Consider the following 20,036-nt stretch of genomic DNA (forward strand, 5'->3'; position numbering starts at 1 on the left):
CTGCTGACCCTACTTGAAGGAGGAGGGTGACACCTGCTGAGCTGTCTTCCAACCTAAGTTATTCTAGAATGTCAAGAACTGAAAGGGGTTTCTCACAGAGCCTGTAATGGAATGATACCTTAAATTTCATTTTGATATTTCTGATGTTGCAGTAAGACAGCTCATAATGAAATAACTAGGTAAACACACCTCAGAGGTATAGAATGTGCTTATGCAATACATCTTGTAAAAAACTATGCCTTTGTGTTTGTATGTGTTAAGAATCTTTTGATGGAATATGACAAGCAAGGAGAGCAGCTGGATTCTGAAAAAGGCAGAGCAAATAATCTTGAACGTCAGATAGAGGACCTCACAAGACAGCTACAGGTGTCATCTGAGCAGGTCAGTACTGGATGTGGGTTTGATTTATTGATAAGTACCATAAAAATTAATTCTGCCTCTTGGGTGCAAGTCCTAATCATGTGATTGTTACTATAGTTTCATAAACTAAGTGTGTTTTAAATAGTAACTTAAAATTCAGAGTGGTTTGTTTGTTCCTTTTCAACATCTGATACCTTACCTGGGCCATGACAAAGATAAATATATCTAGAATGTCTGACTTTGTCAATAGAAAGAGTTTAATTTATCCCAGGTCAACTCACAGAAAACAGTAGATCATCTCTGGCTTGATTTTGGACCTACAGCTCTGCTGCAAGTATCAAACTTGCACTGTTTCTCTGACTGCACACCTACACTTCTTATAAAGTGCAGTAACCTTTAAATGAGACATTTTTTTCTTCTATTTCTTCAACAAAATTTGGCTTTGGGGTTTTTTAATTTTTTTCTTTAATGAACAGAGTGTTTAAATATACTAAATGAGTTATGGATTCTGCATTTTTCACAAGGATTAGACTTTAAGATGCATTGTAGAGTACTAGAGTGGCATTCAGAAGAGTCTAAAATGGTAATTAAGGGGCTGTGAGACACATTTTTGCAAAGCTCACTGCAATGGGTTTGGTATTTAGGATTTAAACTCCCAGGCCCCATACACTGGAGATCCACCTAGGCCACTGTTTCCTCGTAAACACAAGCCAGTAGTAAAAAGCAGTAGTAAATTTCTTCCTAGTAAACAGAAAGAAATAAGAAATAATAGTATATATTCTGCTGATTATGCAGGCTTTGCATTTTTCAAGTTTGTTATAAAGAATTTGTAAATAAAACACTGTTTAGGTAGTTGACATCTTTCACTTATACTTCATTCTTAATAGGCAAAATAAAGACTAGGATACATCATTGAAAAAGTCAAAATTAAATCGGTTAAAGTCATTGCAAAAGTATGCCTGATGCAGTAGATTTCTTACTGTGTGCTGGTGGAAGACTTGGTGGTTCAGTCAAAGTTTGCAGTTTAGCCTTTTTTAGGAGTTAATAGTATGTTCATTTGTTTATAAATACAGCAGCTGTATTTGAAGTGTGTTTTTGAAATACTGTATTGTTGCAAGGAGAAGGTAATAATGCAGAAAGCATAAGTTTTTGAGTGTTTTTTTCAGATTTCTTTTGATTCTTGCCATTTCATAGAAAGCTGGGCAAATTAACTGAAAAAAATAACCAAAATATGCTAATCGCTTTAATTTTACCTGTTTATTAATGTGGTTTAAAAGAATTAAGCTGGACAAGACTCATCTGTAGGAGTGTTGTTTGTAAGGGATTTGGAGAGAAATCAGGGTTGAGTATTTTTTTTAAATAGAGAAAAATATTTATCTGTTAACATTGCACATAAATTCACCTTCTGTTTTTACCATTCTACTGTGCTAATTTCAGCATGATCAGTTACACTCTGCTAATGAAGACCTCCTGACTCGTGTTGAAACAGTGCAAAATAATTGTAAGCTGCTGGAAACTCAGATACTGGAGATACAAAGAGCCAAAGCAAAGGCTGACAAAGAACTAGAGGCTGAAAAACTTCTAAGAGAGCAGAAAACAAAGGTAGTACTTCATAGAGATGGTAAATGGGCTGAAGCATTACTTTCAATGGACGTGATTTCTGTTAGACCTTTGTAAACTGTGATTGCATAGACCGGGTTCTGCACTTTCCCTCCGTGTTACTTGACTTTTTTGAAAACTTGGTCTGTTCTTTGAAAGAACTTTGCAAGGCTGTCAGTTCAGGTTAGGTCTAGTTATACAGAATATGAAAATCATTTCATAGTATTGTTAGTTTTTCTCTGGTTCACAGTGATTTCCTAAGAAAGGAATCAACTATCTTTGTACAACACAAGTGTGTGTGTATGTGTGTCTAAGTATAGAAAGATGTTGGTATCTATTTTGAAATTGGACTGCATAATTGACAACTACTTAAATTTCAGGAACATAGTGGTGCTCTCCGAGAAGTGGAGGAGCTTCAGATGCAACTTCAGAAGGAAAAGAAACATCTACAGAAAACTATGCAAGAACTAGAGCTGGCCAGAAAGGTAGAGTTGCTATCCATGTTAGTGCTTAATGGACTACCAAAGATTTTGGCCCATCTGCCAGTGTTGAATGCCTCCCTTTCTGTTCTGAGGATTTTAAAGCTGGAGGTTTGCAAAAGGGAGAATGTGAGGTCTTTTGCCCCTGGTTGTGTGCTTGAAGAGCTGAAATGTACTTTTGGAATTGGTTTTGGTTTTATTTTTTTGTTTGTTTGTTTAGCTTGGGTTATGTGGCCTTTCATGAGTAGAAATAGGAATAGAATTCAGATGTCTGGAGTACGTGTATAGTGAGTGCACTGTTAAGAAATTGCCTTACTTGTAAGGACTGAAGATGACAAGAGCTAACACATACAAAATACCTACTGATAAAACTAGCAACAGGTTTTTCAAAGCTTTTGATTCTTGTTTGAAAACAGATTATTTACTGAGGATATAGAAATCCAATGGATGGGTGATATTTGTGGATATGGATAGAGACAAAATCTTTGTCTGATGGGCAGTATAGTTTTTTACAGAATTACATAAGTCTTAGCAGGCAAGGCAAATTGTAAGCTCTAACTTCATTTTGTGTACCTTGCAGGATGCTCAAAAGAGTACATTGATGGATATGGAAATAGCTGATTATGAAAGGCTAGTAAAAGAACTTAATCAGAAGATTACTGATAAAGACAGCAGAATAGAAGATCTTGAGCAAGAAACAGGGATTCAGAAACAGAAACAAGAGGCCCTACAGGAAGAAATAAGTGAGTAAACTATAAACAGAAGAGTCACTATGGTATAGTTAGCAGTGTTAAAAGATACAATTCAGAAACAACTTCCCAAGTCAGCAAATGAGGGTAAGCTTTGCAGGGAATACTAAACAGTTGCGTTAGGAAAGCAATTTTGTCTTAGAGGAACATTTACTAGGTTATCAATCACTTAATCCAGTGTTCAGCACTTAAAAGCCAATTTACCTCCCTGTCATACTGTGTTTATTACCTGATAAAGTCATTCATAAGTTCTAAATATTGGTGACTGACAAGGGTTTCACACTCATAAAACTTTACTGATTACCATGTGAAAATTCCATCTCTTCCTATGCTCAAGTGTAAAAACATTTCACTTAAGATCTTTGTGATAACTTAGGAAAAGTTTACTAAAGTTACTGTAAGCTACTTGTTAGCAGCTCTTAAGGAATCTGTTGGAATTTTTAAAAATATTTTCCAGCATTTTTTAGGAAATATAAGAGGGGAAATTTCCTTTGCATATAATGGTTTTTCTCTGTATTAGAGTCACTTCAGTCAACTATGCAACAGGATGAGGAAAGAAATGCCAAGATAAAACAACTCCTGGTGAAAACCAAGAAAGAACTGGCTGATTCAAAACAAGCTGTAAGTCCATATGCTAATGACTGTGTATTCTGTTTTTAAACTAGATTTTCAAAAACAGCTGGTAGCTGAATTTTTAGGTTACTGAGGTTTGGTTTTTTTTAATCTCTAGGTAATTTTATCTTGCAGGAAAATGACCACCTAATGTTGCAGGCATCATTGAAAGGGGAACTGGAAGCCAGTCAACAGCAAGTGGAAGCCTATAAGGCAAGAAACTTCACTTTTTGTTAGTACGAGTTTTCTCATTTAAGTAGTGAGAGTGTGATTTGTACTGGGCACATGGAATATAGGCTGAAGAGTAAAGAGGTGCTATTTTTACTTTTAGGTTACAGGTTCTTTTCCTTAAATGAGTTTTGTCTGTTTGCTGCTTTCCCCAAATATTTTTTCATGTTGTTTTCTTTACCCTGTCTTTTTCCGCTTTCCCTTTCCACCAAAGGAGAGGTCTGTGGAGTTTGAAGCTTGTAACTGGAATATATTTTTTAATGTTTCTTTAAAAATGGTATTTGCTCCGTTTAAAAACAGAAGAGCACGACATTGTCAGCAAAAATCTTAAGTGTTGTCCATCTGTATACAGAATAGAAATGGATTAGAATGTAATGAAAGAAGCAGAGAAGGGAAAGAGGTTGGCATTTCTTAAATGCTTCCACCCCAGCATTGTAATTATATCTTCGATTCTCTCTTTAAACAGAATCACTTTTTAAAAATTATTACATGGTAACTCATGTTTTTTTTTTTTTATTCCATTTTTATTGGATTTTAATTTTGTATTCACCAGTTCTGTGCAGGAATTACTGTAGTAGAGTCCTAGTTTCTCAGTGGTATGTTCCCTTGGCGAAGTAAGAAAAGTTTTTGTGATAGTGAAATTTTCAACTGACTTTTTCAGATTCAAGTGGCTGTACTGACATCAGAAAAGCATAAAGTTCAGGAGCAACTGCGAACATCTTCGGAGCAGCACCAGCGTACGATGAGTGCTTGCCAGCAAAAAATTGCAACCCTGCAAGAAGAGTGCAGAGCAGCCCAGGTATTCCAGTGGAAGAAGTAATCTTAGAGGCTTAAGAAGGGAGATTTCTTGCACTCTTTGCTTCTTCAAAATATTTTGCAAATTTTTCACTCTTCTCTTTTTGTCTGTCAAGAATTGCGAATTACCCCAGTATTGAGCAGTGGTATAAAGAACAGGCCAGACTGTCCTGGTTGACATTTATACTTGGGCTGAAACATCTGGACTTGCATACTGCTATTTAAAGTAGGGAAAAACTTGTGGTAGTGGGGAGCCAGGGTTTATTTTAGATGATCAGTAAATATACACTTAGGGAAAAGAAAATTCTTTAAAGAAAAGAGCACAAACGAAAAAAATAGGAGTATAAGTTGCTTTATATAAAACCAGTTAACACAGACACCACTTTAAAGAAAAAAAGCTGTGAAAAAATATATTTGCAAGCACCTTTTAATATGCTGAAATGTGAGCAGCTTCTTAATTGGCAGCTGAACTACATGGAAAACTGACACTGTTGCTGAAGTTCATTATTGTTTCTGGGATTTTTTTGCTCATATAACTCTGTTTGATGGTCCTGGAATGCAGGGTTTGCATTGGAGACAAACAGATTGAAAATATAATAGTACTCTTATGTACAAACCACCTTTACGGGGATTACTGCACTACTCTATGGCCACTGTTGTATGGTAGGGGTGGTGGTAGGTGCACCCTGCAGGTAAGCAACAGCTGAATGCAGCCTCTCTAAAGAACTTCTACATTTTAAAAAGCTGAACTGAAATGGACAAACTTTGTGATTGCTGCTATAGGAGGTTTGCCTTAGTTGTGCTGGTACACATGGATCATGGTTTTACAAATGTGGTCTTCATACATGGGTGCTTACACCTGTCTGTGGTTTGCTCAGTGATGCTATGAAATCAGCAAGGTTGTAGATCTTCCATATTGGCATGGCTTGAACCTCTTGAAGGAGTAGCTTTCCTATTCAGATGCCCTACATATGGAAAATAGATATTATTACAAGGTTATTAGCAAAGGAAAATTCCCTATAAAGGAAATGTGGACACCACACCAAAGCAGATAGTAGAAAACAGAAACCATGGTGACATTTAAGACTGTGTACCTGATTTAGGAATATTCACACAGTTTGACAGGAAGAAAAGCAAAGGAGTAATGTAAAGAAGATGGCTACAAAATGTACAGACTCTGAAAATGTGGACCAGTGGCTAATCAGAGTCAGTTCTGTAGAATTTCAGTTACCAGTTCAGCTGAAGGGAAAGTTTCCAAAATCCTCCTCTTGAAGATGAGAATGTTAGTTGCCTGTAAATGGGAGTGACTAATGAATCCATGAGCTTGTCCTAAGATCCAAGAAAGAAAACCTGTGTCAGTGCTGTTTTGTTTTTCTTTTTAAGAGGAATATGCCATGTGAGTACTGGAAGGGTGGCAATAATCTTTGCTGTATAGTGTACAGTCAAGGATGAAGCTACTGTGATGTGAGGCAGCTTTCTGTATGTCCACAGAAACTCAGGCAACAGCTGAATTTAGAAGAAAAGACAGACCAAACACCTCTACAGTCAACTAGAATATTATATCTGGTGCTGTGTTATACCATTGCACTGACTTAACTCCTCAGAATTATGCATAACTTTATGGCATGTTAGAATTTTTGTCTCCCTTGTAGTATTGGAGAGAAACAGAATTATGCCTTGTGTATTTTCTGTCACCTTTGCCTGCATTTAAAGCTGTTCATAGATCCCCTGGCTTATGAATCTCTGAGTTGAATGCAGTTTTTGAATTTTCAAATATTCTTTCTTTTCTTTAATACTGGTATGTTGACAATCAGTGTCTCAAGTTTTACCTTATATGATACTTACTCAGTTAAAATCTAAAGAAACCTGTTATGGTGGTCGCTGTTTTAATTATCTGTTTTAAAGAAGGAAATGCAGCAAGTGGTTTTAATTTTTTTCAGTGTAAGATGCATTTCATTATAGAGAAATGAGGGAGCAATAGTCAACAGTATAACTTACAGCTTTGTTTTCTGTGTGATAGGCTGAACAAGCATCTGTTACATCTGAATTTGAGAGCTACAAAGTCCGTGTTCATAATGTTCTAAAACAGCAAAAGAATAAATCCACTGCTCGGACAGAATCTGAAGGAGCCAAACAAGAAAGGTAAAACTAACATTTTTACTTGATCTGTAATCTGACTGTGGCACTGCCTAGCTGAACAGAACAAATATCAGTTCCTACTGTCATGGTGCTATATTAGTTTCTAATAGCTGGATTTGTCTTTTTAACCATTATTTTTGTGTAGATCACCTATTGTTACGGTTGGATGGAGAAGTAAAGTCTTAGGAAGTTTTTGTGACTCTCATGAGCAGAAATTAGCCTGCACATTCTGTGTAGATTTGACACGTCATTTTCTCTGATGTGAAGTTGCCAAGTGCCATTTGCAACAAAGAGGAAAAGAGCAGATTGGTTCAGTTCAGCTGAGCTCACTTTGAACTTTTTCAGGAATGTGTGGTTAAGTGTAGGTAAAGCTCTGGATGCCAATTCAGTCAAGCTCTGGAAGTCAATTCAGTCATCAGTTACTGCATATTTATGAAATCCTGTATGTTGTATCATATGAGGAAAGATTTGGAAGGAAAGAGTTACACTACCAAAAGTTCCCTGAAAATCCTTTAAGTACAGTCATAAGCCAGGTGAATTCATATTCACTTCAGAAAATGTCTCAACTCACTGCAAATGTCAGTCAGTCTGTGCAAGTTATTTTTATTAGTCGTTGATGGCTGCCCTTGGTGACAGACTGGGCATTTATGTGTGAAATGCCAGGATTCGTTTCTGACACAGACCCCCAGTCGGTGCCGGCAATTGCGGCCAAACATCCACCAGAGGGCGACTTGTGCCTTTTTAGGAGACTCGGATTTAGGGCTGTTTTGGGGTTTTTGAGACATTTTTGCTTTTGAAGCAGCCAAACTGTAACAGCTGCATTTCTTTGACTCTCTTATTTGCAGAATTTTAAGAAGTTCTGCTATTGATAATTTTTTTGTGAGAGAGAATCATCTTGGAAACAAATTGGATAAGCAATAAGGAGATGACAAATGGTTTCCAAAGAAATTATTTACAAGTATCAACTCTAAGGATTAGTGAGATACACAGTTCATTAGATAATGGAGGGGTCTGCATATATAAACAGAGAAATCAATAAAAAAAGAAAGCGTGTGACTTAAGATTTTTTTTCTTCCTGATATTTCTGATTTTGAATTGTTTCTGACCAACTGAGTTTATCTGTTATGGACTTGATATTGCTTTCTAGTAATTTGCTCAAAATCTACTCCAACCATTTGTCCCCTGTACTTGGTCTTATTGAACTGATGTGCATTTACTAAACAAAAGAAAAAAAGCCTCACCACTTTTAAGAAGAAATTTTTTCTCCCATTGATTCCTGTATATTATTTTCCTTCTGTCTTGCCCCTCCTTGAAGTAGAAAGTGCTATCAGTCATGCTTCCTACCCCAATAGTTGCATTCCCAGCAGTTCAGATGGGATGTGGCAAACTTATTTGTATCTATGTTGAGACAAGATCTGATTGTTTCTGCTGTAGCCACATTCTGAAATTCTTTTGGTTTTAGTGCTGTGTTGATTTAATAATAGATATGCAAATTGGATGAGCTGTCCAAAATGTTGTGGATATTATCTAAGTTCTGAAATAATTTAATTATTTTAAATGTGTGTTGTGTATTCCTTTTTCTTCCATGTGTAGGGAACAGTTGGAAATGGTGATAGATCAACTTAAAGTTAAGCTGCAAGATGCTCAGCATAATTCACAGATGAATGCATCTGAACTCCAGGCATTGCAGTCAGAACATGACACCCTGCTGGAAAGACATAATAAGATGCTGCAAGAGACTGTTGCAAAAGAAGCAGAACTCCGTGAAAAGTATGGTCTGCTGATGAAAAGATAGAGATATTTTATTATTTTTGAATTTTAATATCTTAACGTGTAGAAGCCTCTAACTGTACTTCACATAAAAAAGGCATGTTGTTGAGAAAATGAAAGGAATTTCAAAAGGATTGTTTGCTATTTTTCACAAGCCATCGGAAGCTTCCACAATGACAGTGAAATAGTAGCTAATAGGGCAATTTGAGATTTCTGCAAACCTTTAAGGTACAAAGATATTCACATGAAGTATTAATTAGAAATTAGTGATTGATATTAGGAACTATTGACTTCTTGTCACTGTCTTTGTACAGTTTTATCTGTTCCTGATAGATACATAATGATTCACTGTAGTCAACCAAATTATTTTTCTGGAAACAACCCATTTCTCAGTCAGTTCCCTTTATACCTGAACACTGCTCTGGCTCTGTTTAAGTCTCTGTGCTTATAAGGGTAAGTCCTGGGCTTAGTTTTCCCATAAATGCATTTGTTTAATTGTGTGTGACTTTATTATATTAGTATATATCATGTCTGTATTATATATTATTATTTATTTAATATATTTACTTGCTTGTGACAATTTTGATGTGCTTCTGGAGTACCTTCAAACCAAGTACAACTGATGAGTTACTGACATTTTTCTTGCTAACAGCTACTCTCCTCTGCACTGAAAGTTGAGGTTTAAAAAAAATAAACTTACCTTCTTAGAAACGTGTGTTTTTAGAAGTGCCAAGTAAGTGCTTGGTAAATAAATGTTATAGGAAGTGGAGTGTAAGTGATGTGCCCTGTATGATACTATAAACAGTCATGTTGCAGTTTTAAAATTTAAGAATGTTTAGACCACAGTGTCTCTTAAGTCTTTCATTATTTCCCAAAGTTGTCTGAATTTTTTGTTCTGAAATAGAAGTCAAGGTTATATAGCACAGTGAATTAATATAATAAGTAATGTGTAGCCTTTTCAGACTCAGATTTTCCTGTAAAAAGAGGACTTTAAAAGAAAAAAGTTGCACACATAGTCGTTCTAAGATAATCATACACATGAAAATTGAAAACTGCCTCAAACTGTAAAAATTTTGAAATGTAAAACTTACAGTGTTTTGCTGCTTGTGTCTTACTGTTTGTGCATGCACTGTTTTCAGACTCTGCACAATACAGTCAGAGAACATGGTCATCAAAACAGAGCACGCCCAGGCGTTGAGTCAGCTGACAGCCCAGAATGAAGCTCTCCGGAACAACTTCAGAGATCAGGTCAGGAACCTGCAAGAAGAGCACAGGAAGACAGTAGAGACACTTCAGCAGCAGCTCTCCAGAGTAGAAGCTCAGCTTTTCCAACTCAAGAGTGAACCAAGCACTAGAGGTAACTTCCAAGCAGAATACCAGGTCTTCATGGGTTGGTTACCAATTTGTGTACCTCAGTCTGCAACTAAAATGTGCTTACAGTGTTTGATTCTGTAAAATCACCAGCAACTTTATCTAGGAAATCTGCAGCATGGTGTATCAGTCCAAAGATACCAAGTCAAGAAAACATCTTTGTTATTATTTACTGTTGCTTCAGAATCCTAAGGTCCTTGAATACATCCAGAGGAGAGCAACAAAGGCGATGGAAGGGCAGGAAGGACTGTCCTCTGAGGAGCAGCTGAGGACTCTGGGTTGGTCTAATTTGGAGGAAAGCAGGCTGAGGGCAACCTTATGGCTGTCGAACAGATGCCTGAGTGGGGGAAGTGAGGAGGGAAGTGCTGAACTCTTCTCCCTGGTGTTCAGTGATAGGACATGTGGGATTGGTTCAGAGCTGCCATGGGGAGGTTCAGACTGGACATTAGGAAGCATTTTCTTACTGAGAGGGTGGTCATCCTCTGAAACAGGCTTATCATTTAAGTGATTGATGCCTGAAACAGAGGCATTTTGACAATGCCCTTGATAATGTTTTAACTTATGGAGTGGTCAGGCAGTTGGACTAGATACTTGTTGTAGGTCACTTCCAACTGGAACTATTCTGTTCTAGAATCTACACCACTGATACCTGTTCTGCAGTATCTGACAGATGGAGGGAATTTACTTTGGAAATATTTGGTGTTCTTCTTATCATGTTTCAGGTTTTGGAGCATGCTGGACATCTGCCTCAAGTATGAAGTGTAAAGCTAAAGAAAAGTGTATTGGAAGCTGTTTTAAGAATGTTATTTATATACATGGTGTTTTTTATACTTGATACTTGATCCTTCTTCCAATTTAAGATTTTACTATCTTCAATCTCAAGTGCTATTTTCATATCTGTTAAGTTACTAATCAGAATGTAGTTGGACATTTGCCAAGCAGCAGTAGCAGTTTAAGTTGCTCTGTTATTACTGAAGTAGAAGGGTCATGCACACAGTAATAAAATAGAAGAATTTACACTTCCCACAGGACTGGTTGAAACAAAAGCAAATTGTTTCGCATTAAAGGTGTTTGTTACTCTTACCATAACTAAAACACATCTTCAGGGAGATATGCATGATGGTTTCACAGTCATTGAACTAAAAATTGCCAGTCAAGTTTGGGTGTAAAACCAGACTTTGATTGAAATGGCAATTCCAAGGTGAAAGGCTGTATTTTACTGTTATTAATGTTATGTGCATATCTGGCTTTTTCTTTTGGCTTCACCTTTCCTGGCATTTTGAAGACTATTTAATGTGCCACTCTCAATCCCTGACAGTCACACCTAGGAAATAGCCCTCCCAATTTCATTCAGATATGAACATCAGCAAGTATCTTTTAGGTCCAGCTGTTTCAAATCCGGCAACGAAGAACTTGAGAGAGCGACGGAACACTGACCTTCCTGTGCTTGATGTGCACACTGTGGCTAGGGAAGAGGGAGAAGGTATGGAAACAACAGACACAGAGTCTGTGTCCTCAGCCAGCACCTATGTGCAGTCCTTGGAGCAACTGCTGAACTCACCAGAAGCAAAGCCTGGTAGGTAGGACATGGCTTTCAGAAGTGCTTGCCTACACAGGTTGCAGAAGTTCTTGCCCTCAAAATATTTTAGATCATTGTGTTTTCATGCTTTTAGGTACAAGACAAGTCTAGTCAAGTGCCACTGAGTTTACACCGTTCTGAACTTTTGTAGGAGTTTTTTCATTGATTAAGGACTTACAGCAGGATATTTCTACAGGTTTTAGAGATTTAAAGATGTCATATTTCTGAGCCTTTAAAAGGAAAAGACTGGGTGAGAAAGTCAGTGAAAAGTTGGAGAAGTTTTTGTATTCTGGCTAAGTCTCTACTAGGGACAGTTAAGTGCTGATTTAACCCTGTTAGTGAAAGGATAAAATTTTTGTTTATCTTAATGAGGCTTATTAGAACAGTACTTTATTCATAAGTTTTTTTTTATCTAGGAAAGTGAAATCCAGCATGAAAAAGAATGTTTTAGGAGTCCTCAAAAAACAGAGAAATACATGGTAGCATATAATCCTGTTTTAAAAGTCTACTGAACACTTCATGGATAAATATTGTAAATCTCCATTTATGGGTAGGAAACAAAGAATAAGTTAAAACCAGGTATCTTGAGGTACTCTAGCACTATTTTGCCAGCCCCCCTCTAATACATAAACAGAAATAGATCAGAAAATAAGCATGCACTAGCAGCATTGATGCCTTTTAAGTCTGCACTCTGACTTTGCGTGAATTCTGTTCATAAGAAACTACATTAATCAAGTTCTGATGTTAAGTTAGTATGAAGTAGATGCAAGTGCTTTTTCCTTCTCTTAGTTTTCTTTTCCAATTAATTGCAGAACCGTCTCAGTGGCAGGCAGATCTCAGCAAGGATGAACTGATTCAGAAATTAAACACAACAACTAAGAGTGCTGATCACTTGAATGAATTACTTCGTGAATCAGAAGCAACCAATGCAATCCTAATGGAACAAATAAAGGTTAGCAGACACACAAGAGATGTGAGGACAGCTCTAATTTCCGTGGCCTGTTTCTTAGACCAAATATCTTTCAGAAAATCCCAGTCTATAAAATTTGGTGATGTATAACTTAATTTGGGAGGGGCTTTTATTCCACAGGTCTAATTAGTGCTTCCAGAGTATATTTCAGTTTTTTGGGTTTTTTTCCACCACAGTTTCTAGTTGGCTGAGGGGAAAGAGGAGAGGAGTGTAGGAGTAAAAGCTTCTACAAAAAAGCTTCTGGTGTTGGGAAGTTTAATGTTTAGTAAAGGGTCTGTACTGTTTTCACTTAGATAAAAGCAGTAAATCCCAATGGAAGCGTTGTCTGGTTTCTGTTTCTGTAACCTGTTTTAGCTGTCTTAAGTTAAAAGAAGACACATGAACTAATGTAGGAGTGAGCTTTCTGAAGACATTTCTATATGTACTAAGCTTTCTTTTGTAATATGCTTTTAAATTGATATCATCAGATTTCTGAGTTATTTAACTGTTCCACTGTTACTACTATTTTATCACTGATAAAATATACTGCACAAATTTTATCCAAAAAGGATATTTTTAGTCAATAAGTTATTTCTTACAACAATATCACATATTTAACTTTCACTGAACTTTTGTCCTGAATATGTTGCTAAACACTCATTATTCTTTTTGAAGCAAGCTGCACAATTCATTTTTTAGCTCTTCAAAAGACCTTTGTTCAATTACTCATTAAGTGAGGCAAGCAGTATTATTTTTTTTTCTCATCTGCAGCTTCTTAAGAATGAAATAAGAAGATTGGAAAGAAATCAAGAGAGAGAAAAGTCTGTGGCTAATCTGGAATACTTGAAGAATGTTCTATTGCAGTTCATATTTCTGAAATCAGGAAGTGAGAAGGAACGGCTGCTCCCAGTAATAGACACCATGTTGCAACTCAGCCCTGAAGAGAAGGGGAAGCTGGTTGCAATTGCCCAAGGTAGGTGGTGTTCAAAATATTGTCACATAAAAGAGGAAAAGTGAGAAAGGATAGTTCTGTGCTGTCTGTTGTGTAGACCTTTGAGAAAAAACAAAACTTAGTATCATAATGCAAATGAACTAGTCATAAAACCATTTTCTTTGTTAGGAAGTTACTATTCAGTTTTCATAAACAGAACAAATGCCATAAAATTTACGTAAAATATCATGTCTTCTGAAACATTCACATTTTAGGAAGACAATGGTAAGTTGAAAAATTTCATGTGTTCATGTTTTGAGTAGAGTTTTAAAAAGTTTTTCAAAATAGAGGTTTATATAATTGAATTATTTTCTTTGCAGGTGTTCTAAACAGATAACTAAAGTGGTGCTCTCAAGGCAGAACTGCAGATCTAATATTAGTTTCAATATAATACATGTAAAGATATCTTAAAATATGCTTTTCATTGAAGAAATAAAGGAACTAGGGAAGGACATAAAAAGAGTTAGGCATTTGCAAGAAATAAACAGTGGATTTCTGTGTGCAATAATGTTCTGTTTCTGCTTCAAATACTCTCAGCAGCACTTTTTCCCTTAAATGCTTTTTAAGGTATTGTTTGTCACTTCTCAATGACAGTAACTGTGGCTTCTTGTACTTCATTAGCAACTGACCTATACTTTATCTTAGAATTAATATAAACTGTAAGCAACACATGTACGTATCAGAACTTAAAACTTGTGAACAAAATCACATTAAAAAGGGAAGTGTTCAAGTGCTGCATTCCATGATAGGCTGCATTTGGAAAAATCAGATGTAAGTTAAGTTCATATCGTGTTGATGTTGTTCTGGCCCTCTAACGAAGACTGATTGGATTTTTCTGGAGAATGGTGATAAATTACCTTTTTCAGACATTCTTAAGTACCCAAAGTGGATATGGTGGTTCAGTCCAAGTCTTTGGCAGGCCAAGAGTGAATTCCTCTCTCACCAAGCTTGAGGCCAGCCTGTGAAAAAGGATAAAGGCAAGGAATGGGGGCAAGGATATGTAACCAAATGATGCACTGTCTAACATAATATAAAGTATGTTTTTCTTCCTCCTTCAGGTGAAGAAGAGAGTACCTCACGGCCTTCTGGGTGGGCTTCATACCTCCACAGCTGGTCAGGACTTCGATAAAACAGTGGAAACACTGAATCTTTAAAAACATTCCACAACTGCAAAACTGAGAAATCTTACTGTAGATCTCTTGGTGTTGTATCATTGAACTACAGGGTTTTATTTTTGTGTGGTTTTTTTCAGCTTTTTAGGCTCCACTAAGAAAGAACCCTGCAGTAGCTCTGAAAGATGGTCCTATGTTGTGCTCTGGCAGCATTGAACTATTTTTCTTGTAAATGTTAAAGCAGATAATAAGAACTATGAGAAGTGACAAATTCATTGCAAATAGCTTGGAAACAGAATTTGTCAACCTGTGATAGTTCTTTTGATATCAGTTTAAAAGTTTGACCTTATATTAACTGGAATAACTAGAGTTTAGATTTTAAGCATTTAAAAGTGTTTACAGTTGCTTTCACATATCACTGTCAGCTAGCTAATCTATATGGTTAGTGTTACTCTCTGCACATTTAAGAAATTTAAAATTATTTCCTCTCTTGTGATAGCTACAAAATGTAAGATTAAGAAACACAAAGGGCATTTTCTGCTTTAAAAATGTCTTTTTTAAATTATTTTGCTTTTGCAGAACATGAAGGCAACAGTTCACAAAATGTAGGGGGTGCAAAAATCTGTATGAAATACAGTGCTTGTCACACCTGGGCATGGTACTATAGTAGAGATTAATGGCATTTATGGAAGCCTTAGGATAGTACTCCAAGACTCAGAAGTCCTAAGTGAGCTGAAGCTTTGTGAGAAAGGGCTTAAGCTAGGGCTTTTAATCTGAGGTTGGAAGTTTGTGGAAAAGACCAGGAAGAAATGTTCCATTACTGTAACAATGTCTCTAATTGGATGACAAGAGTACTCGTACTGACTTAGCCATAATGAAGACACTAAAGAATGATTCTGAGCCCACAGGTCAGACTCCTAACATTAACTTCTGAGAGAAAAGAAAGAAGCTTTTGTCAATAGATGCATTTTTTAAATGTTCTAATGATTGAAGATCTTATTCTCTCCATTACCTGTGTGTGTGTACATTGTTTGCACAGGTATTTGCACAGATGAGATGGTCTCTGTTCCAGGTTACTCAACAGAATGTTAGAGGTTTTTCCCAAGAAAAATAAATTTCTACCATCTCTTCTTCTGTTATCAGCACCTCTTTTTACCTTCAGGTGACTTCTCCCTTATACAGTCCATAATCTTTCCATAAGCCTTTCACCATCTTAATTTATTTGTAAGGTTTTAAAAAGCATACACGTTTGAATCCTGCTTATGTTTAAACCAGAGTCTGTCTGTCTTTTTGACTCATATTTTCATATCCTCTGTGTTGTTTTACAGAGATTCTTTCCCTGGTACCCATACAAATACTAAATAGGGCTCTTCCTTTCCTACCTACCTTAGCTCTGAGGAAATGATGCTTGTTCCTTTAATATTGCCTTATTTCAGGCTGAGATTAATCTGAACATATGAATAGCAGAATGGCAACATGTTGAGAATAAACTGTTCAGTAAGTTTGCTTTTGGTTTAATTTTTTGCTTGTTGTATATATTTCAGTACACAATCAACAAAGCCAACGGACTTTATTTAGGTATTTTAATTCCTTTCCACTGTTTTAGGCACTTCTATTTTCTTCCCCTCCAGTATATATTTTAACTGGAACCTTTATGGTTTGTGCTACTGGGGAAAACATCCTCTGGGAACTTACAGAACATAGAACTGATCAACAGTAGTGTGAGGGACGAGTCTTTGAGGTGTCTGTAGGTAGCAAATAGGAGGCTGTGTTTAGGCTTTCTTGCATTTGCCTTTGGAATGATTTGGACCAGATCTCGGATGCTGGATTCCAACTCCTTATTCAGCTGGATTTGGTTAATGTCACTCAGAAGAATGCCAAAACAGCAACAGGACAGATTTGAAACATGTATAAAAATAAGTGCTTGTCATCCTCCTGCTGTGATTTTAACAATGGAAGCGCCTGAGTAGAAGAGTATGGCTTTGTCTCACTTAGTTCACACTCCGTTTGCTGCTGACCTGATTTAGTCTCTGCTATTGCTTAAGAGCTGTGACAAGTTCCTCTTAAAATGCACATATTTCAGAACTGTAAATTATTGATCATTGTAAGCTGTGAATAAAGGTGTGCAAGTAACATAGATCACTGGCTGTATGAAATACCAGTTGCTTATTGACTTCTTTCAAGTCTGAGTTGCATGCTCACTGTTTTTAGTAAAACTTGAGGACCGTACTTAAGAATGGAGTGAACAACTTGCATTAATATATTTTTTTTACAATGAAAGATATAGAGATCTTAATTAGTATAAACTATTTTAATAAATGTTACTAAACTGTTTTCTGTTGCTAAGATTGCCAGAACTTACCTATATGGCAATAAACTGACTGTAAGAAAATAAAGTTTAACAGACAACTGAGAAAATGGCATAGAAGAAAGTAAACTGGAAACAGGATTATTTTGCATAGAGAACTTTTTACATGTCATATATTTGCATTTTAATGTACAGCATTGTAGCTGTGACTTGCTTTCAAAAAACAGTTTAAAGTTTTAACTAGTACTGCTGCTTCTTGATATAGTGTGGTGCTCTTTTTTGGAAGAGCACTGTGCTGACTTTGCTTTCTGGTTCTTTTGGTTTTCTTTACAGTGCCACATTTATTAGAATGTTTCACAGAAAATATCACCTTTGCCCAAAATGTTTATAAGCTTAAGACTGATTTTTATCTTTAACAGCCTGCCTTCAGCCCAAGCATTGGGAGAGCGTAATAATAATAATAATAATTATAATAGTAATTCTGCTGTCACTATAGAGATTATATATTAAGTAAAAACCAAAAATGGCAATGATTCAGCATTCCCAAACCTGCACTGTGGCTGAATTTTCAGCTATCTTAATGCTGACTTAGAAATGGGTTATATGTCTTTCATTTTCCCTTTACCCAGAAGGGAGATTCATCTCTGCAAGCAAAAAGTGCTCCCGCTGAAAGACAGGAAGATCAGAACTTATCAGACTGTTGAATAGATGTGGCCAGTTGAATCTGGGGTTCAGGATGGCCAAAGGGAACCATGTTAGAAATTATACATGGAGAGTAAGGTTGCTTTTTTTCTTTCATGACTCTCCTTCCCCAAAGTATAACTGTGAGAATACAGGGTTATATTATGTTCTAGATTTAAGTCCTCCTTCGTCTATATCCCTCCATCTATTTGCTGTGATAAGAGATGATATATTATGAAATTGTGGAGGAATGCCTAAAAACTCTCCTTACTTTGTACTAAGTGACTTTGAAACCAGCCTAAACATACATGCTTCATTTGGCTTATGCCTTAGCTTCACCCAGTGCACCAATACTTCCTAAACTATCTGCTAGTTCTACTGTTGTTGGTACTGTGAAAATATCTCACTTAGAAGTCTTGCAAATAGCAGCCACCACTCACAAGCTGAGAAACCAAATGTATGAAGAGATAAAAATATATTTGTTGTAGTAATTTCAAACTTGCTAGTCTGGATAGATAAGTATTTTTTTTCGAAATATGTTTTTGGTGGCCTTTTCGTGTGGCCATCACTTCAATAAAATTCACCTTTACTCAACAGAGTGACTTTTTTTTTCCATGAATGCCTGTTCTTACCTGAAAATGCTACTCAGGTGCAAGGTAGGAAACAAGGACTGTCTACAATTGTACTGAAGAGATTTTATGGATCTGGTATAGTATCCACAGCCTGTACTTTGGAAGGCAACTACAGCAATGAATTCTTTTGGGTGAACAGAAAAGAAATTGGTTTGTTTAAAAAAAAAATTAAAAGCTCATTTAAATGACTTCAAATGTGTTACTAGATTGTCACCAGCAATCTGACAATATTAGACATGAAGGAGAGGAGGGTTGCAGAAGCTGTTAATGGTCTTATTAGCAGGATTGCACTTAGTGTGTTTGAGTACTAACTACCTTATAAATCAGCACGTTTTTCTAATTGCACTCAACTTTGAAATGACCATAATTATCTCTTCCCTAATAGGCCATGATAATTTTTCTTTATCTGCATAATTGTCCAAGTGCAAAGATTACAAGCTCAGTGGATGAAGAGGTGCTTGGTTTGATTTAAGCAAGGGTTTGGTGTGTTTATTTTCTTGCCAACCATTTTTCTTAGACCTTGCGTATTACACAAATACGGGGTCAGAGAGGGGATCATAAACTGTGAAAAGAAGACATAATAAATGGATATAAGGGTCAAAAAAGAGAGCCTGATACCTGCAGTCAACTTCTAACAGCTTTCACATGTTTATATATGCTATGGGGAAGGGTAATAGTAATCTGACTTCTTTTTAAATGAATTTGATTACAATTTATCATATGGTTGTGAAAGGATGAGAAGATGCATCTTAGATTCAGAAGCTTCCTTCCTTTTCTTCCTGTCCTGTGTTTCTCAGGTTCATTCTGAGGATTCACACTGGATTGAATAGTGAAGACTGAGAGTAGTAAAACAAGTATGGAAATGATCAGTTACTGCTACAACAAATCAGCATGCCTTGGTATTGGCAATTTTAGTTGTTGTTGTTGTCAGGCTTCTTAAGAATCCAAGGTGAACGTAATCAGTGTCAAAACCAGTGTGCAGTGTGCTCTTTTGGGCATGGACACAGTCCCAGTCCTCCCACAGCAGCCTTTGAAAGTGTTTTAAATTGATAGACACTGGATAGCAGCTGTGTACAAGCATAGGATTTAAGTGGGGTTTATTGTTTCATTGCCTGAAAATCGAAGCTTGTTCTGAGAACACTCAGACTGTTTCCGGAGGGGAGGTACATATTAGCTCTTGGCTCTCTTGCCCTTTGCAGCATGCAGAGCATCTCAAAAATAAAAAACATAGAAACCATTGCAGACCTTCAGAAAAAAGCTTTTACCCAAATGCTGTTTTACTGTTATTACTCCCCTTTGTGGAGTTAAGTTGCTGATGCTCAGCATTACTCTTGCCAAGGGAGAAGGCCAATCGCATCATTTTGGCTTCAGCATCCACATATTTCTACAGACTAGTTAATGTTCCTTTCACATCTAGTCACAGCATTGGCTTAAACCTGCAGCTGTAGCAGTCCAGGTGAACCTTTGCAAGGGACCGGGTGGGTGGTCCCTCTGCTCCAGGGGCAGAGGGCTACAGCCTCTGCAACAGGGAAGAAAGCAGACGGTGGTGATAAAAACCCTAAACAGTTCCTATTATTGATGTGGCAGCTCTCTGTCCCTGCCCTGACTACCCACCAGCCTTTCTCTTGGAAACCGGTTAAACCAGTTGATTGCAGTGGTGGGGGATAGTGGATATCTTGGAG

At 36.7% G+C, this 20,036-nt stretch overlaps 1 protein-coding gene across 2 annotated transcripts in view; it reads left to right on the plus strand.

Annotated features, from left to right (window-relative positions):
• The window catches only part of GCC2 (GRIP and coiled-coil domain containing 2), a 30,833-nt gene extending 12,517 nt beyond the window's left edge, over positions 1-18,316 (plus strand). The window contains exons 10-23 of one of the 2 annotated variants that reach the window (XM_059839594.1): positions 262-381; positions 1,798-1,962; positions 2,340-2,444; positions 3,019-3,181; positions 3,708-3,808; positions 3,935-4,012; positions 4,689-4,826; positions 6,843-6,964; positions 8,555-8,731; positions 9,871-10,088; positions 11,484-11,678; positions 12,494-12,633; positions 13,402-13,603; positions 14,658-18,316. In XM_059839594.1, coding sequence (XP_059695577.1) covers positions 262-381; positions 1,798-1,962; positions 2,340-2,444; positions 3,019-3,181; positions 3,708-3,808; positions 3,935-4,012; positions 4,689-4,826; positions 6,843-6,964; positions 8,555-8,731; positions 9,871-10,088; positions 11,484-11,678; positions 12,494-12,633; positions 13,402-13,603; positions 14,658-14,683 — 1,950 coding nt within the window. In that variant the 3' untranslated portion in view covers positions 14,684-18,316. The remainder of the gene's footprint in view (positions 1-261; positions 382-1,797; positions 1,963-2,339; positions 2,445-3,018; positions 3,182-3,707; positions 3,809-3,934; positions 4,013-4,688; positions 4,827-6,842; positions 6,965-8,554; positions 8,732-9,870; positions 10,089-11,483; positions 11,679-12,493; positions 12,634-13,401; positions 13,604-14,657) is intronic. The other variant, XM_059839593.1, reaches the window with a different exon arrangement.
• Positions 18,317-20,036: the final 1,720 nt, after the last annotated feature.

Source organism: Haemorhous mexicanus, chromosome 2 (genome assembly GCF_027477595.1).
Source record: "Haemorhous mexicanus isolate bHaeMex1 chromosome 2, bHaeMex1.pri, whole genome shotgun sequence".
Classification (NCBI taxonomy): Eukaryota; Metazoa; Chordata; class Aves; order Passeriformes; family Fringillidae; genus Haemorhous; species Haemorhous mexicanus.